The 14040-nt window shown below is 43.0% G+C and overlaps 1 protein-coding gene across 1 annotated transcript in view; it reads right to left on the reverse strand.

Moving 5' to 3' along the window:
* The window catches only part of LOC149468487 (17-beta-hydroxysteroid dehydrogenase 13-like), a 51383-nt gene extending 40781 nt beyond the window's left edge, over nt 1–10602 (reverse strand). The window contains exon 1 of the mRNA XM_089669996.1: nt 10300–10602. Within this exon, the coding sequence (XP_089526122.1) occupies nt 10300–10509 (210 nt within the window). The 5' untranslated portion in view covers nt 10510–10602. The remainder of the gene's footprint in view (nt 1–10299) is intronic.
* Between the last annotated feature and the right edge of the window lie 3438 nt (nt 10603–14040).

Raw genomic sequence — 14040 nt, forward strand, 5'->3', positions numbered from 1 at the left:
CGGCGCTGCGTTACTTTGACAATTGTGTGGCCATGAAACACTGCACCCAAATGAAATTTATGTTCTTTTTTATCCCACAAATGTAGCTTTCTTTCAGTGGTATTGGATTGCTTGTGTGTTTTTTATTTTTTGCGCTGTAAGCAAAAAAACTGCCAATTTTGAGAAAAAAAACTATATTTTTGACTTTTTGCTATTAAACATGTCCAGTAAAAAAATGTAAAAATCAAATTTAATCATAACTTTAGGCCAAAATATATTCTGCTACATGTCTTTGCTTTGTAAAGTAATTGGTTTACGTGAAAGTTATAGTGTCCACAAATGGCGGTATATACTGGAATTTTTTTATTTTTAATTTTTTTAATACTAGTGATGGCGGCGACTTATTGTGGGACTGCAGTGGGCATTCTGACACGGGGGGGGGGGGGGGGGGAACTAACTGTGACTGAAATCTCCAGTGAAACTAATATAGTGATCAGTGCCAATAAAAAGCACTGACGCTGTACTAATGGCACTGGGCAGAAATTGGTTAACATGAGGGTTGATCAAAGGTTAACTGTGTGCTGTTTTACTAGGGGCTGTGTGTTAGTGCTTCACTGTAATCACAAAATTGCCCTATAGCCCTTTCCAGCCTTGTGGAGGTCCACAATTTTGTCTCTGGTGTCTTTTGACAGCTCTTTGGTCTTGCCCATGGTAGTAGTTGGCGTCTGACTGACTGTGGGGTGGACAGGTGTCTTTAAAGAGCTCAGACAGGTGCTACTAAGTTAGATTAATGAGTGGAGTAGAGGTGGACTTTTTAAAGGCACACTAACAGGTCTTTGAGAGCCAGAATTCTTGCTGTTTCTTAGGTGTTCAAATACTTATGTTCAGCAGTGCAAGACAAATAAATTCTTTAAAAATCATACAATGTGATTTCCTGAATTTTTTTTTTAATTCTGTCTCTCAGAGTGGGAATGCACCTACAATGTGAATTTCAGACCCCTCCATGATTTCTAAGTGGGAGAACTTGCAAAATCGCAGGGTGTTCAAATACTTCTGTTCCTCACTGTATATCCGTGGTTGAGTTTACATCAAAAATACTTTTACAAAACATATTGTATCAAAATTTAGAAACAAATACAACATCACCACCAGCTTTATTTACCACCACTCAATTAAAACCTGCAGCAGTGCAAACAAACAACAAACAGAAAAAGCATAAATTTCATCCGGATGTCAAGTTGTTCTACACAGAAAGATACACCACGGCAAAGCTGTATATCCACATGATCAATTATGCAAAATTCATATAAAGGGTGACATGTTAAATGTGTGTAACACTCTGCTATAAATGTTTGATGCAGGATGTTGAAGCCAACACAAGATTTCAGTGTCCTGCAGAACAGGGACATTCTCTTACTGAAGAACAGTTCTATGGAACTTGTATGCTGAATGGCAGGAGCAGTGCAATTAGAAACAACATGTCCCAGAGGAGCTGGCATGTGGGCAGGAGCATATATATGTAAAAGCCCGGGAGATTGGACAGGAAGTGAGAGGCAAAAGATCTAGATAGAGGAGTGTGTTGATCACTGGAGCCAGACCAAGCTGCAGGAGAGAGAAGGGAACCATAAGAATCTGCTGATCACTTAACCTGCCTCTTGATCCAAACAGCTGATCTTCCAGCAGGTGACCAGATGCAGAGCTGCAGGTGAGACCGGAGAGTTCGTGTGGGTCCCATCTGGAAAGAGAGAAAGATTGCAAGGATCCGCCAGATGCCATTCCTCAAGTGAGAGGTGCCAAGCTTTGCCTAGGGAAAGGAACATGGACACTTTCTCCATAGTTGCTATTTCTCCCACAATTGTATACAGTCACTATAAGCTGTGGCCTAGTTCCTTCAGCTGCTGCTGCTGCTTAACTACACTTGACACAGCCTTGACACCAGCACAAATAGCAGGACAGCCATTCCTCAGGCCGAACCCAGGACATGTCACATCATCAATTTACCCTTTCTTAAAGAGACCTCCTCCTATTGTGCCAATAGTCTTACAGTCCAGAGAGGAGCTACCCTTTATAAACAACCACTCCTGCCAGCCCACCATTCTTTCTTCTTCACATCTACTTACTAGTGACTTGTGCACTTAAAAGGGACATTACACCAGTTCACTGCCACTTTCAAGGGGAGTGCTGTTTCTGCTTTGCCTAGTTTCATTGTTCTTCAGAGAATCGCTATTCACACTTCTCATTGTGCACCAACTGGGCCCCATCATGTGTGTAATAGTATCTTCATTGCACTTAAGGGACATTGGTTACTTTAGAGGCAAAGAGCTCTTTTATTTCAGGCTACATCCCTGCCATCTGGTCCTGAAGGCCCAGAGTGAGCTAGCCTTGCCTGTTTTGATATCTCTCTATTTGTGGTTCTGTGATAAGTGTTGTCTTTTCTTTGTTTACAGTTAACACAAGTAACAACTGACTGTGCATATGCTTATTTGTTTATGCTGTGTAACCAAACTACATTCAAATCTGCTATAAACCTCTTACCAGTTTACTCCAATCAGTGTGTGAGTTCATTTCCTGGTGGTAATCTAATCCGGTTAAAGTGGAGTTCCAGTTGATTTAAAAAAATGAAATGTCAGCAGCTACAAAAACTGTAGCTTCTGACTTTTAAAATACAGATACTTACCTGTCCCTCGTTCCAGCGGTGTCCTCACCATGGCTGGTTGCACCAGCAGTCTTCTCTCTCTGGTGCCGGCTTCTTCAGTGTGGGCACCCGACTGTGACAGCTTGCGGCTTCACAGCCGGGTGCCCACTGCGCTTTGTGAATGGCCCCGTAGTCTTCTGGTACCTGACACTTATCCCAGATACAGGGAGGGAGGGGGTGGACAACTTCCGCTTCCGATCACCCTTAGGCGATTGCAGCGGAAATGGGTACCTGTCAAATTCGGGTACCTGCACCCTTCCCCCCCCCCCCACTCCCCAAAGGTGCCAATCCTTAACGGGAAGCAGGGGACAAATACTTATAGTGGAACTTCCCCTATTGAGTGGAGCTCCGCTTTAAGTGTACTGTGGTGTCAGCAGGGGTTGGGCTTTCAGAGAGGGATCCAGAACAGGAAGACTAAAAATAATCCAGTAACTCCTAAAGGGGTAGTGCTACATGTATAGAGCCCTTGGGTACTCGAGCTAATAATATCCCCTTGGTCTGCAATAACTAAAACTAACTGAGTTGAATGAACTGACGACGATAAATAATATTGTAAATCATGCATGATCCACTATTGCTAAATTCCAGCAACCTAATAGAATTATTGAGAGTCCATCCAATGACTGATATGGTATAAATATGAATTACTGCAGTTCAAACTAGGAATCAGGGTTTAATTACTTTATTAGGCAGCAATCACCTAGTACATGGTTAATTAAACGATGGATAGATGTGCAAGCAAAGCTGTCAAAAGACAGATGCATGCCAATAAATGGAGTGAAAGGAGGGAAAGATGCAAAGGCATGTACGTAGCAGTTAGTAGCAATAGTTAGTCAAAGCTAACAATGTGGAATAACTGAAACAGTGTCATCGCTGAAGCAGAATTGTGGCTGTAGAGCAAACATTGTCACATCGCTGTACATGCAATTCATAAAATTGCCACGCTCCAAGATCTCTTGCAGGTTACCCTCCTAGATTGTAAGCTCCTAGAAGCAGGGCCCTTGAACCCCTCGTGTATTGTATTGTTTCTGTATTGTCTCATGTACTGTCCCCAACTATAATGTACAGCGCTGAGCAAACTTTTTGGCGCTATATAAATACTGTATATTAATAATAATAATCTTCATTCAGCCAGCATGAAAATCCACTACTTTAAAGCAACTTCCTAGTGGTGCACTTTACCGCACTCCAACTCGATTCCTCAACCATTTTCTTTGTGAGCATCCAATAAGTTGTCCTCATTGACATCGCTGTAATCACAGTCCATGAGCTCATTAGCAGAGCCAGCACTTATCGTTCATCCTAGATTTATGGCCAGAGTATGTATTGTTCGCCGTGTCACAGCTGTGGCTACCTCCAAAGCACTCACTGATCGGGCATCGTGCAAGTGGCGTCACATGACGTTGATGAGTCAACTTGTTTTGCTGGAACGCAGTGTAGCTTTGTCTGGACGAAATTACCGTATTTTTCGCTCCATAAGACGCACTTTTTCCCCCCCAAAAAAGGGGGGAAAATGTCAGTGCGTCTTATGGAGCGAATATAAAGCGGCCGGTCCGGTATTTTTGCGGCCACCATGTCAGAATACCGGGCCGGCCACTCAGCTGTTGTCTCCTGCAGGGCCTTACCTGTTCCTCGCTCCAGCGCTGCACAGTCTTCCCGCGCTGGCTTCTGTGACAGCCGGGTGCCCACTGCGCATGTGCTGCGCTTTGTGAATGATCCGGTGTCTTCTGGGACACATGAAAGGTCCCAGAAGGCACCGGGCCATTCACAAAGCGCAGCGCTTCTCGCACATGCGCAGTTGGCACCCGGCTGTCAGAGAAGCCGGCCCGGGAAGAAGAGGGAAGGCAACTCCGCGGAAGTGGGAGCGGGTACCTGTCAAATTCAGGTACCCGCTCCCCCTCCCTCCCCAAAGGTCAGCAGTCTTCGGTCATCTCCTGCACTGTGTCCGCAGTCTCCGGTCATCCCCTGCACTGTGTCCGCAGTCTCCGGTCATCCCCTGCACTGTGTCCGCAGTCTCCGGTCATCCCCTGCACTGTGTCCGCAGTCTCCGGTCATCCCCTGCACTGTGTCCGCAGTCTCCGGTCATCCCCTGCACTGTGTCCGCAGTCTCCGGTCATCCCCTGCACTGTGTCCGCAGTCTCCGGTCATCCCCTGCACTGTGTCCGCAGTCTCCGGTCATCTCCTGCACTGTGTCCGCAGTCTCCGGTCATCTCCTGCACTGTGTCCGCAGTCTCCGGTCATCTCCTGCACTGTGTCCGCAGTCTCCGGTCATCTCCTGTACTGTGTCTGCAGTCCATTGGTTCGAATATTTTTTTTTCTTGTTTTTCACCTCTAAAACCTAGGTGCGTCTTATGGTCAGGTGCGTCTTATGAAGCAAAAAATACGGTATGTTTTTTCTGTTTCTTGTTTGTTTGTCAGCGATGCAGTGCAGGTTTTAATTAGGTGGTGGTAAATAATGCTGCCGGTGATGTTATTGTATTTTTTCTAAATTTTGATACAATATATTTTGTAATAAAGTATTTTTGATGTAAACTCAACCACAGATATTTATCACTATTATTAGACTCTGACATAAGGCTCCATACAAACTGGGCATTTTGATAACGCTGGTAGCATCAGCTGTGTAAAGCCACGTTAAAAATGTGAGTTTTTCAGCTTGTTTTAGTGTTTTTGCATTAGCATTTAACGGCATTTTGACGCGTTTAGCAGCATTTTTCCGCATTTGCGGTTTTTAGTGTTTTTTTACTGAATAAAATTTTTGCCAAAAAAAATCCAAAAATGCCGGTTTGCGGTGTTTTACTGCGTTTTGTCGTGTTTTTCAGTGTTAGAGCATTTTTACAGCTAAAAAACTCCACTAGAAACCTACTAGTACTAAGTTTTTTTTCCAGCTAAAACACGTTCCTGCCAAAAAACATTGATTACAGTCTATGTGTGCATGGACACAGGATAACATGATGGGGAGTTTACTGGCTGTAGAAAAAAATGTCAAAAGCCCAAAACAGCAGCTGTAAAAACATCCAGTGTGCATGAGGACTAAAATGTGATGCTTGTCCCATGTCCAGAGTAAATGATTTGATAGAAAAGTAGGGCCCCACCAGGTACAATACCACCTTAAGTCTTACTAATGGGTACAGGCAGGGCTGCACCAGTCCTTCTTTTAGATTACATTAGGCCTCACCCTCATTCTAATAAATGATGGACCACATTTTAATCCCCATAAAGCATATACCTCAGTATATCTGGATGATGCTTTAGTTTCTAGTCTTGACTGGGATTTCCGCCACAGGAGTCCCAGACAGTTCTAGATTCCATTTGTAAAGCTAGGTTAACAGGCAAGCCCAACAAATGCACAATATTCCTCAATGAAGCCTGGACCCTGGGCTAAATCATTAGGTAGGGGTTTATAGAGCTACTGTGGACAAGATTAACGCAATTAATTGTTGGCCCAAACAGTTGAAAAAAACAGGTTAGAACCTTTCTATGGATTGTAGGATACCACTAGTTGTAAATGGAATGAAGTAGCTGAAAGCAGTATTGTGTAAGGGGCCACCCCTAGCTTTATTCAAGAACTTCTAGTACAAACCGATGCATCTGATGTTGGTCTTACAACAGTCTTGTCTTAGGAAATTAATGGGGAACAACATCCAGTAGAACACCTCAGCCAGTATGCTGAGGTGTGAAACTGTGTTTGCTGCTTTGGTGAATAAAAGTGCAGAACAAACCTTCCTGGACTGTTCCTGGGTGTCCCTGTTTCCTTCATGGTTTTCTGCTGCCACTACCAGTTGATGAGCCTGTGCCTTAAGGAGACACTTTACTACTGCAAGCGGCAAATCACTAAATCAAGTGAGAGATGCCACAGTTGACTGAGGCCCACCAGATCTCCTTAAAGGGAGAACAACAACATAATATACCATCAATGTGTTTCATGGTACAACAATGGTCACTTTCTCAGGAAGGTGTTTGGGAACACTTTAAAGCCGCAAAGTAACAGTCCTCTTTGGGACTCTTACAGTGTCACCTTAAGATCACCAGAAAGGACTGTTACAACGTGCTTTTAAATCCTAAATGCCCCAGCGAGGTCTGTTCTTCTGCAGTTTTAAAGTGTTCTCACACGGATTCCTAAGTAAGTGGCCATTGTTGTGCCACAAAACACATTGATGGCCTATTATGTATCTCCTGACCAATAAAGAATAGTTATTGATGTTCAAACCCCCTCAAGTATTCTCTTCTATTCAGGGCACCTCTGTGGACAACAAACTCTTTGGGGGGCCTATTTTGTCCCTTACAGCATGTACACTTATTGCAATAAAAATTAAATTTCATTATGAAATTCTTTAATGAATATCTAACTTATTTTTTCATGTCTGCCAGGAATTCAAATTTTAAATATGTACAGGGTTGAATTTACTAAAGGCAAGTGTCTTTTTCCCCAGAGCTTAATAAATGTGGTAAAGCTCTGCTGAGTTCCATGATCCAATCATGTGCAAGCAAAATGCTGTTTTTATTTTCCTTGCACCTGATTAGGTATTCTTTACAAAGCTTTACCACATTTACAAAGCTCTGGGAAAAATGGGTGCAATTGTACCTGCCTTTAGCAAATCCCCACTAATGATTTGTTGATTTACAGCATGTTTTAAAACATGGTGTAGTCACTAAAGTACTGCTTTAACCTACAGGTACAGCCAGAGAAAACTGATCCCTGGACAAAGATTACTGTGGCATTTGTTTGGTGCCAACATAAAGTTTGTTTTTTAACTCTTGTTTAATCATTTTCAGGACAACAAATAATAGTGTGCTATGTATCAGCAGTAACTGACTATATTTATTTAACCCTTGAAATCTTATAAAACAACTGTTGGCTAAATGGTTAGCATTTCTGCCTGGCAGTACTAGGGTCGTTGGTTTGAATCCTAGCTATAGCACCTCCTGCCTGGAGTTTGCATGTTCTAACTGTGCCTGTGTGGGTTTCCTCTGGGTACTCTAGTTTCCCCCCACACTCCAAAGACATGCTGGTAAGTCTATTGGATCCTGTATAAATTGGCCCTTGTATATGAATGGGAGTTAGGGACCTTAGATTGTACACCCCTTGAGGGTTAGGGACTGATGTGAATGTACAATACATATGTAAAGCGCTGTGTAAATTGAAGGCGCTATATAAGTACCTGAAATAAATACCATATTTTTTGCTCCATGAGACACACTTTTTTTCCCCCCAAAAAAGGGGGGAAAATGTCAGTGCGTCTTATGGAGCGAATATAAAGCGGCCGGTCCAGTATTTCTGCCGCCACCATGTAAGAATATCGGGTCGGCCGCTCAGCTCTTCTCTCCTGCAGGACCTTATCTGTTCCTTGCTCCAGCGCTGTACAGTCTTCCTACGCCGGCTTCTGTGACAGCCGGGTGCTCACTGCGCATGTGCGAGAAGCGCTGCGCTTTGTGAATGGTCTGGTGTCTTCTGGGATACATGCCAGGTCCCAGAAGGCGCTGGGCCATTCACAAAACGCAGCGCTTCTCGTGCATGCGCAGTGGGCACCCGGCTGTCACAGAAGCCGGCGTGGGAAGAAGAGGGAAGGACAACTCCGCGGAAGTGGGAGCGGGTACCTGTCAAATTCAGGTACCCGCTCCCCCTCCCTCCCCAAAGGTCCGCAGTCTCTGGTCATCTCCTTTACTGTCTGCAGTCTCTGGTCATTTGTACTATGTCCCTGGTATTTTCCCTGTACTATGTCCGCAGTCTCTGGTCATCTGTGCTATGTCCACAGTCTGTGGTCATCCCCTGTACTGTGTCCGCAGTCTCTGGTCATCTCCTGTACTGTGCCCGCAGTCTCTGGTCATCTCCTGTACTGTGCCCGCAGTCTCTGGTCATCCCCTGTACTGTGCCCGCAGTCTCTGGTCATCCCCTGTACTGTGCCCGCAGTCTCTGGTCATCCCCTGTACTGTGCCCGCAGTCTCTGGTCATCCCCTGTACTGTGTCCGCAGTCTCTGGTCATCCCCTGTACTGTGTCCGCAGTCTCTGGTCATCTCCTGTACTATGTCTGCAGTCCATTGGTTCAAAATATTTTTTTCTTGTTTTCCGCCTCTAAAACCTAGGTGCGTCTTATGGTCAGGTGCGTCTTATGGAGTGGGAAATATGGTAAACTATAAATAATGGGAACATACACAAATACAGACATAATAAAATGCAGTTTTAGCAAATCATATGCAGAAAGAGTTAAACCAGCCAATCATTTCTTTATCTACTGCATATATCGGTAAGTGCTTTTTAAAAAATGACTTAAACTGATGACGAAGGCTGGTAAATATGGTGGTCTAAAGACCAAAACGTACAGCAAAGCAGAAACTTTTTTAACACTGCAAATTGGCATGGGGACATACACAATACAAGTGCAAGAGGACCTGATTTGTACTTTACTACCGACTTCATCAGGGTCCAAAGTGCTTGTCCTATTACCCTGGTCGTGGCTCTTTTTGTGTTCTGTAGCAAGAACTTATGACCACTGCCAAAAATAATCAGCAGTTTTTTTATTCCAGGTGTATGAGACACTCAAATGGTTCAGCTTAGGTCTCTATTTCAGCAATAGAAACTACACGGAGGCAGCACAGTGGCTAAATGGTTAGCACTTCCACCTCGCAGTACTAGGGTCATTGGTTTGAATCCCAACCACAGCACCACCTGCCTGGAGTTTGCATGTTCTCTCTGTGTCTGCGTGGGGTTCCTCCAGGTACTCTGGTTTCCTCCCGTACTCCAAAGACATGCTGGTAGGTTAATTGGATCCTGTCTAAATTGGCCCGTGTATGTATAAATGTAAGTTAGGGACCTTAGACTGTATGCCCCTTGAGGGTTAGGGACTGATGTGAATGTACAATATATATATATATATATATATATATATATATATATATGTGTGTGTAAAGTACTGCGTAAATTGACAGCACTATATAAGTACCTATAATATTAATACACAGTTTTTTACCCTTTTGTAAATTGTTGTTTTTGTACCTACTCCTATATTTCAAGACAAATGCCAAGATTCACATATTGCAATTCATTAGTCAGACAATGAGGGAGGTTGAACTTTTGGATTCACTGCCTCATTACCATTTCACCTTGCTGTCAAAGTTTGGTGTAGGTAGGGTAGAAAGGTTGACTGGCTACTTATTTATAGGCAGCCAAGCAGTGTCTTGGCATTTTATAAAACTCATCCTCAGCCATGGTACAGAGGTTTAAAATGTATACCATATAGGTTTTGTGCATATCTGTAGGCATTTACATCAATGTTTTCTTTTCGATTATAACTTTATAAGAAAGCAAGGAGTCAATTGTTTGCTGTACCTTTGGATTATCAGTATGCCACACCCTGCAGTATATACACACTGGATTGTTAAACAATTGAGCGAGCAGTGTATTACGCTAGCACAGTCACCCATTCAGATTTAGCTAATTTTTTTCTGAAATACAAAACCTCTGATCCACAAAGTAATTTAAATATAATTTTTTTTACATTTATAATATCTAAACTACTGAATTAATACAATGCACTACTATGCATACAGGCTATACATATATTTGACAGCAAATTAATATATAATCTAATAAGATCATAATTAAAATACAATACTCATGTACTTACCTTGTTGATATCCCATAACACCACAATGCTTTGTAATCTGGCAAACTCAAGGGCTACAAGACGCCCAATTCCATGTCCAGATCCAGTAATTAGTACAATGTCTCCACTAACAGATTTCTTTTTATCTGGGATAAATAATTTGACAAATGCTTCCAGGTATGAGTAAATGGCAATGAAGAAAAGGGTTATAAACTCTAGAATGATAGTCATGTTTCCTCTTTGAGCCTAAGTATATAACGCCCAGATCGGAATCTTTTCTGCTGGATTTATAAAGCTTCCTTGCTCCAGTTACACAAACATGCGTTGGTGCCAATGATGTTACAAGAGCCAGGAACAACATGCAATACCTGTCAACAGCCACTGAATAATGAACATATGTGTAGTTTTCTATAGGCAGTGTTTGCTCCACTGGTTTTCATTTCAAGTTGATTATAGGCAATTATCTGGGTAATTTCACACAACCTATTATTGTCAAATTATTTAAAGGTACACAGCTGTCAAACTTGAAAATTAAACCTTGAAATGATTTCAAGGTGGACAACCTATCTGCACTTTACTTTGTTTTTTTCCCCTCTGGCATTGTTGTATTGCCCACCTAAGTCACTTTTCCCTGGTTATCTGAGAACAACTGCCTTTTTATGCAGAAGAGCTATTTCAAAACACACCCACTGCAGTCCCTGATCCCATAAAATTCAAACCTGTTTCAGAAGTTTGAATATGATTTATAATAAAAAAAAAGCAGGATTAAATATATCAAGCACAGACTTCAGGCTGCACTGGATTACTGAGAACTCAAATAAAGGTACGCCAAAAGAATATTCTGATAACTTATTTATTATTTATTTCAGGTACTTATATAGTGCCGTCAATTTACGCAGAGCTTTACATATATATTGTACATTCACATCAGTCCCTAACCCTCAAGGGGCCTACAATCTAAGGTACCTAACTCACATTCATATACAAGGGCCAATTTAGACAGGATCCAATTAACCTACCAGCATGTCTTTTGGAGTGTGGGAGGAAACCGGAGTACCCAGTGGAAACCTATGCAGGCACAGGGAGAACATGCAAACTCCAGGCAGGAGGTGCCATGGCTGGGATTCGAACCAACAACCCTAGTACTGCCAGGCAGAAGTGCTAACCATTTCCTGCAAATGCTCTTTAACTCTTAACTTCAGTGACTATATAATAGTTTATTTAACTGCATATGAGCTTGTGGAACATCATTGTAATTCTTCAGTTTAATTTGTCTTTTGCTTAAAATGAGTGTGTCATTGATTTAATGGAGTTTTACATTCAAGTCAACTTGGTGTGTTGAAGAATTGTTTATACAGAAAAATGGTCCCAACTTACATTTTTGTTTTAAATATAGCATTGTTCTAAAGTATTGTGATGTTATAAAAAAGGATGACATGTTGGTTTTGGTACAAAACAGCCAGTGTGTAGAATAAAAATGTGTTAGGAAAGCATCCTTCACAGTCCCTGACTTCTTAACCTGTAACTGAGGCTCACCCTTAGAGCCACTTGACATATTTCCACATTGGTGTGTTTGTTGATTTTTGTTTCTGAATTCCAAAAATTGCAATAGCATGTACTGCAAAAGCAGGGCTGGCAGAGTGAAAAACATAACAAAAAACAAAATAGAGATAATAATAAATCCTCCTGCGCTTATATGGATGATCGCTCAACTCAAGCTACTCTCACCCAACCCAACCCAATAGGTGTATATACAACATGAAAAATTATGGTGTGGGTATGTGTATGTATCTGTTTTTTGCACATATCACTTTATTAGGTTGATTTTCCCCCCGGTTTGGGATTCACGTAAAGCTTACACTCCATTTTTTGTATTCTTTGGAGAATTTGTATTGTGTATTTGTGTTTTCACTGATTTAGGATTTATACAGGAGTTTTCCTGTTGTTTTCACTTTTCACTTAATTATTTCACCATTGGATCAGATCACTTCAGTTTTGCTATCTATTATTTATGTGTATGTTGTTTATATTCACTTCATTATTATGAGTTAACTGTTTAGTGCTTCACCATAATATTTTTTCATAACAAAAAACAAACAACAAATGCCAGATAACCACCAACCAATTTATCTCAATCCTATAGCGATCACTTTTACTAGGGAGCTTGGTCTGTTAAAGGACAGACTTGCTGGCTGAATCAAAAGGTGAGACTCAAGGAAAAAACCCTAAAAAAAGAAACCAAATTCAGTCACCACATTCAAGGATAGATAAGCTGCAATATACACTGCTCAAAAAAAATTAAAGGAACACTTTTTATTCAGAGTATAGCATCAAGTCAATGAAACTCCTGGGATATTGATCTGGTCAGTTAAGTAGCAGAGGGGGTTGTTAATCAGTTTCAGCTGCTTTGGTGTTAATGAAATTAACAACAGGTGCACTAGATGGGCAACAATGAGATGACCCCCAAAACAGGAATGGTTTTACAGATGGAGGCCACTGACATTTCTTCCCCTATTCATCTTTTCTGACTCTTTTTCACTAGTTTTGCATTTGGCTAGGGTCAGTGTCATTACTGGTAGCATGAGGCGATACCTGGACCCTACAGAGGTTTCACAGGCAGTCCAACTCCTCCAGGATGGCACATCAATATGTGCCATTTCCAGAAGGTTTGCTGTGTCTCCCAGCACAGTCTCAAGAGCATGGAGGAGATTCCAGGAGACAGGCAGTTACTCTAGGAGAGCTGGACAGTGCTGTAGAAGTGTCAGGGCTCCAGGTATGACCAGAGGTGTGTGGACTGACACAGGGAAACGCAGGCTTCAGGTATAGTAAACAATATAATTTATTAAAGGTACAACACAAATACAAAACGCACAGTATAACAAAACCAAACCTCCAACTGATAACAGAATGTACACAGACAAGGGCAGTCAGGGCTGGTGAGGTGGAGTGGTCAGGCAGGTCGAGCTCACAGCACGGATTTCCTCAGGGCGCGGGGTCTAAGTCCCAGCCTGCTGTTCACCAGGGCCCCTGATGGTGGGGATGGACTTGGTGCAGACTGGAACCAGGTCGCGACCCCTGAGTGCGTCCGGCTGTGGTAGAGAGTACTGGCAGGGGAGTGCGGGAACGGAGTCTGATGGGAAGAGGCAGGCAGACTTACTGAAGTGATCCGTGCAGGATGGATGGATCATCGGGTGAAGTGAGCGTAGTCAGGCGGGCAGCGAGGTACAAGGAGCAGGCGGAAGTGGAGTCAGGAATAGCCGAGGTCAGGACAGGCAGAGTTCATGCAGAATCAGGATTAAGCAGGATCAGGCAGGAAGCAGACAGGATGCAGGTACAGGAGCTCATGGGAAACATACACCAAGGCCCTGAACACAGGCCTGGCCATTCCTTAAATACACCTGTGTAATCAGTTTCAGGTGCTGGCTCATTGTATGAGTGAGCCTCTGGTTGCTGAGAGCACCCGCTGGCCAGCCCTGGTACTGCAGCCCACAAGGCAGCTGAGTCCCGCCACTATTGGTGAATTCATTCCTGAGAGAGGGTGTGTTGCACTTGTCTGCTGAGCTCCAGAAAGGCCTGAGAAGCCTGGGGCTAAAGTGCCCTGCCCAGCCCAGGCAGGATGGCGGATCCTGGGCCTGGGTCCAGCGAGGAGAAGGCCCTGGAAGGGCTTAGTATGGTGGGGATGGACTTGGAGCAGGCCGTGACCAGGTCGCGGCCCCTGAGTTCACCCAGCTGTGGTAGAAGCACCGTTGGAGGTGTATAGCA

The sequence above is a fragment of the Staurois parvus genome, unplaced genomic scaffold (assembly GCF_062004578.1).
Source record: "Staurois parvus isolate SC_StPar_1 unplaced genomic scaffold, SC_StPar_1.0 ptg000086l, whole genome shotgun sequence".
NCBI classification, from domain to species: domain Eukaryota; kingdom Metazoa; phylum Chordata; class Amphibia; order Anura; family Ranidae; genus Staurois; species Staurois parvus.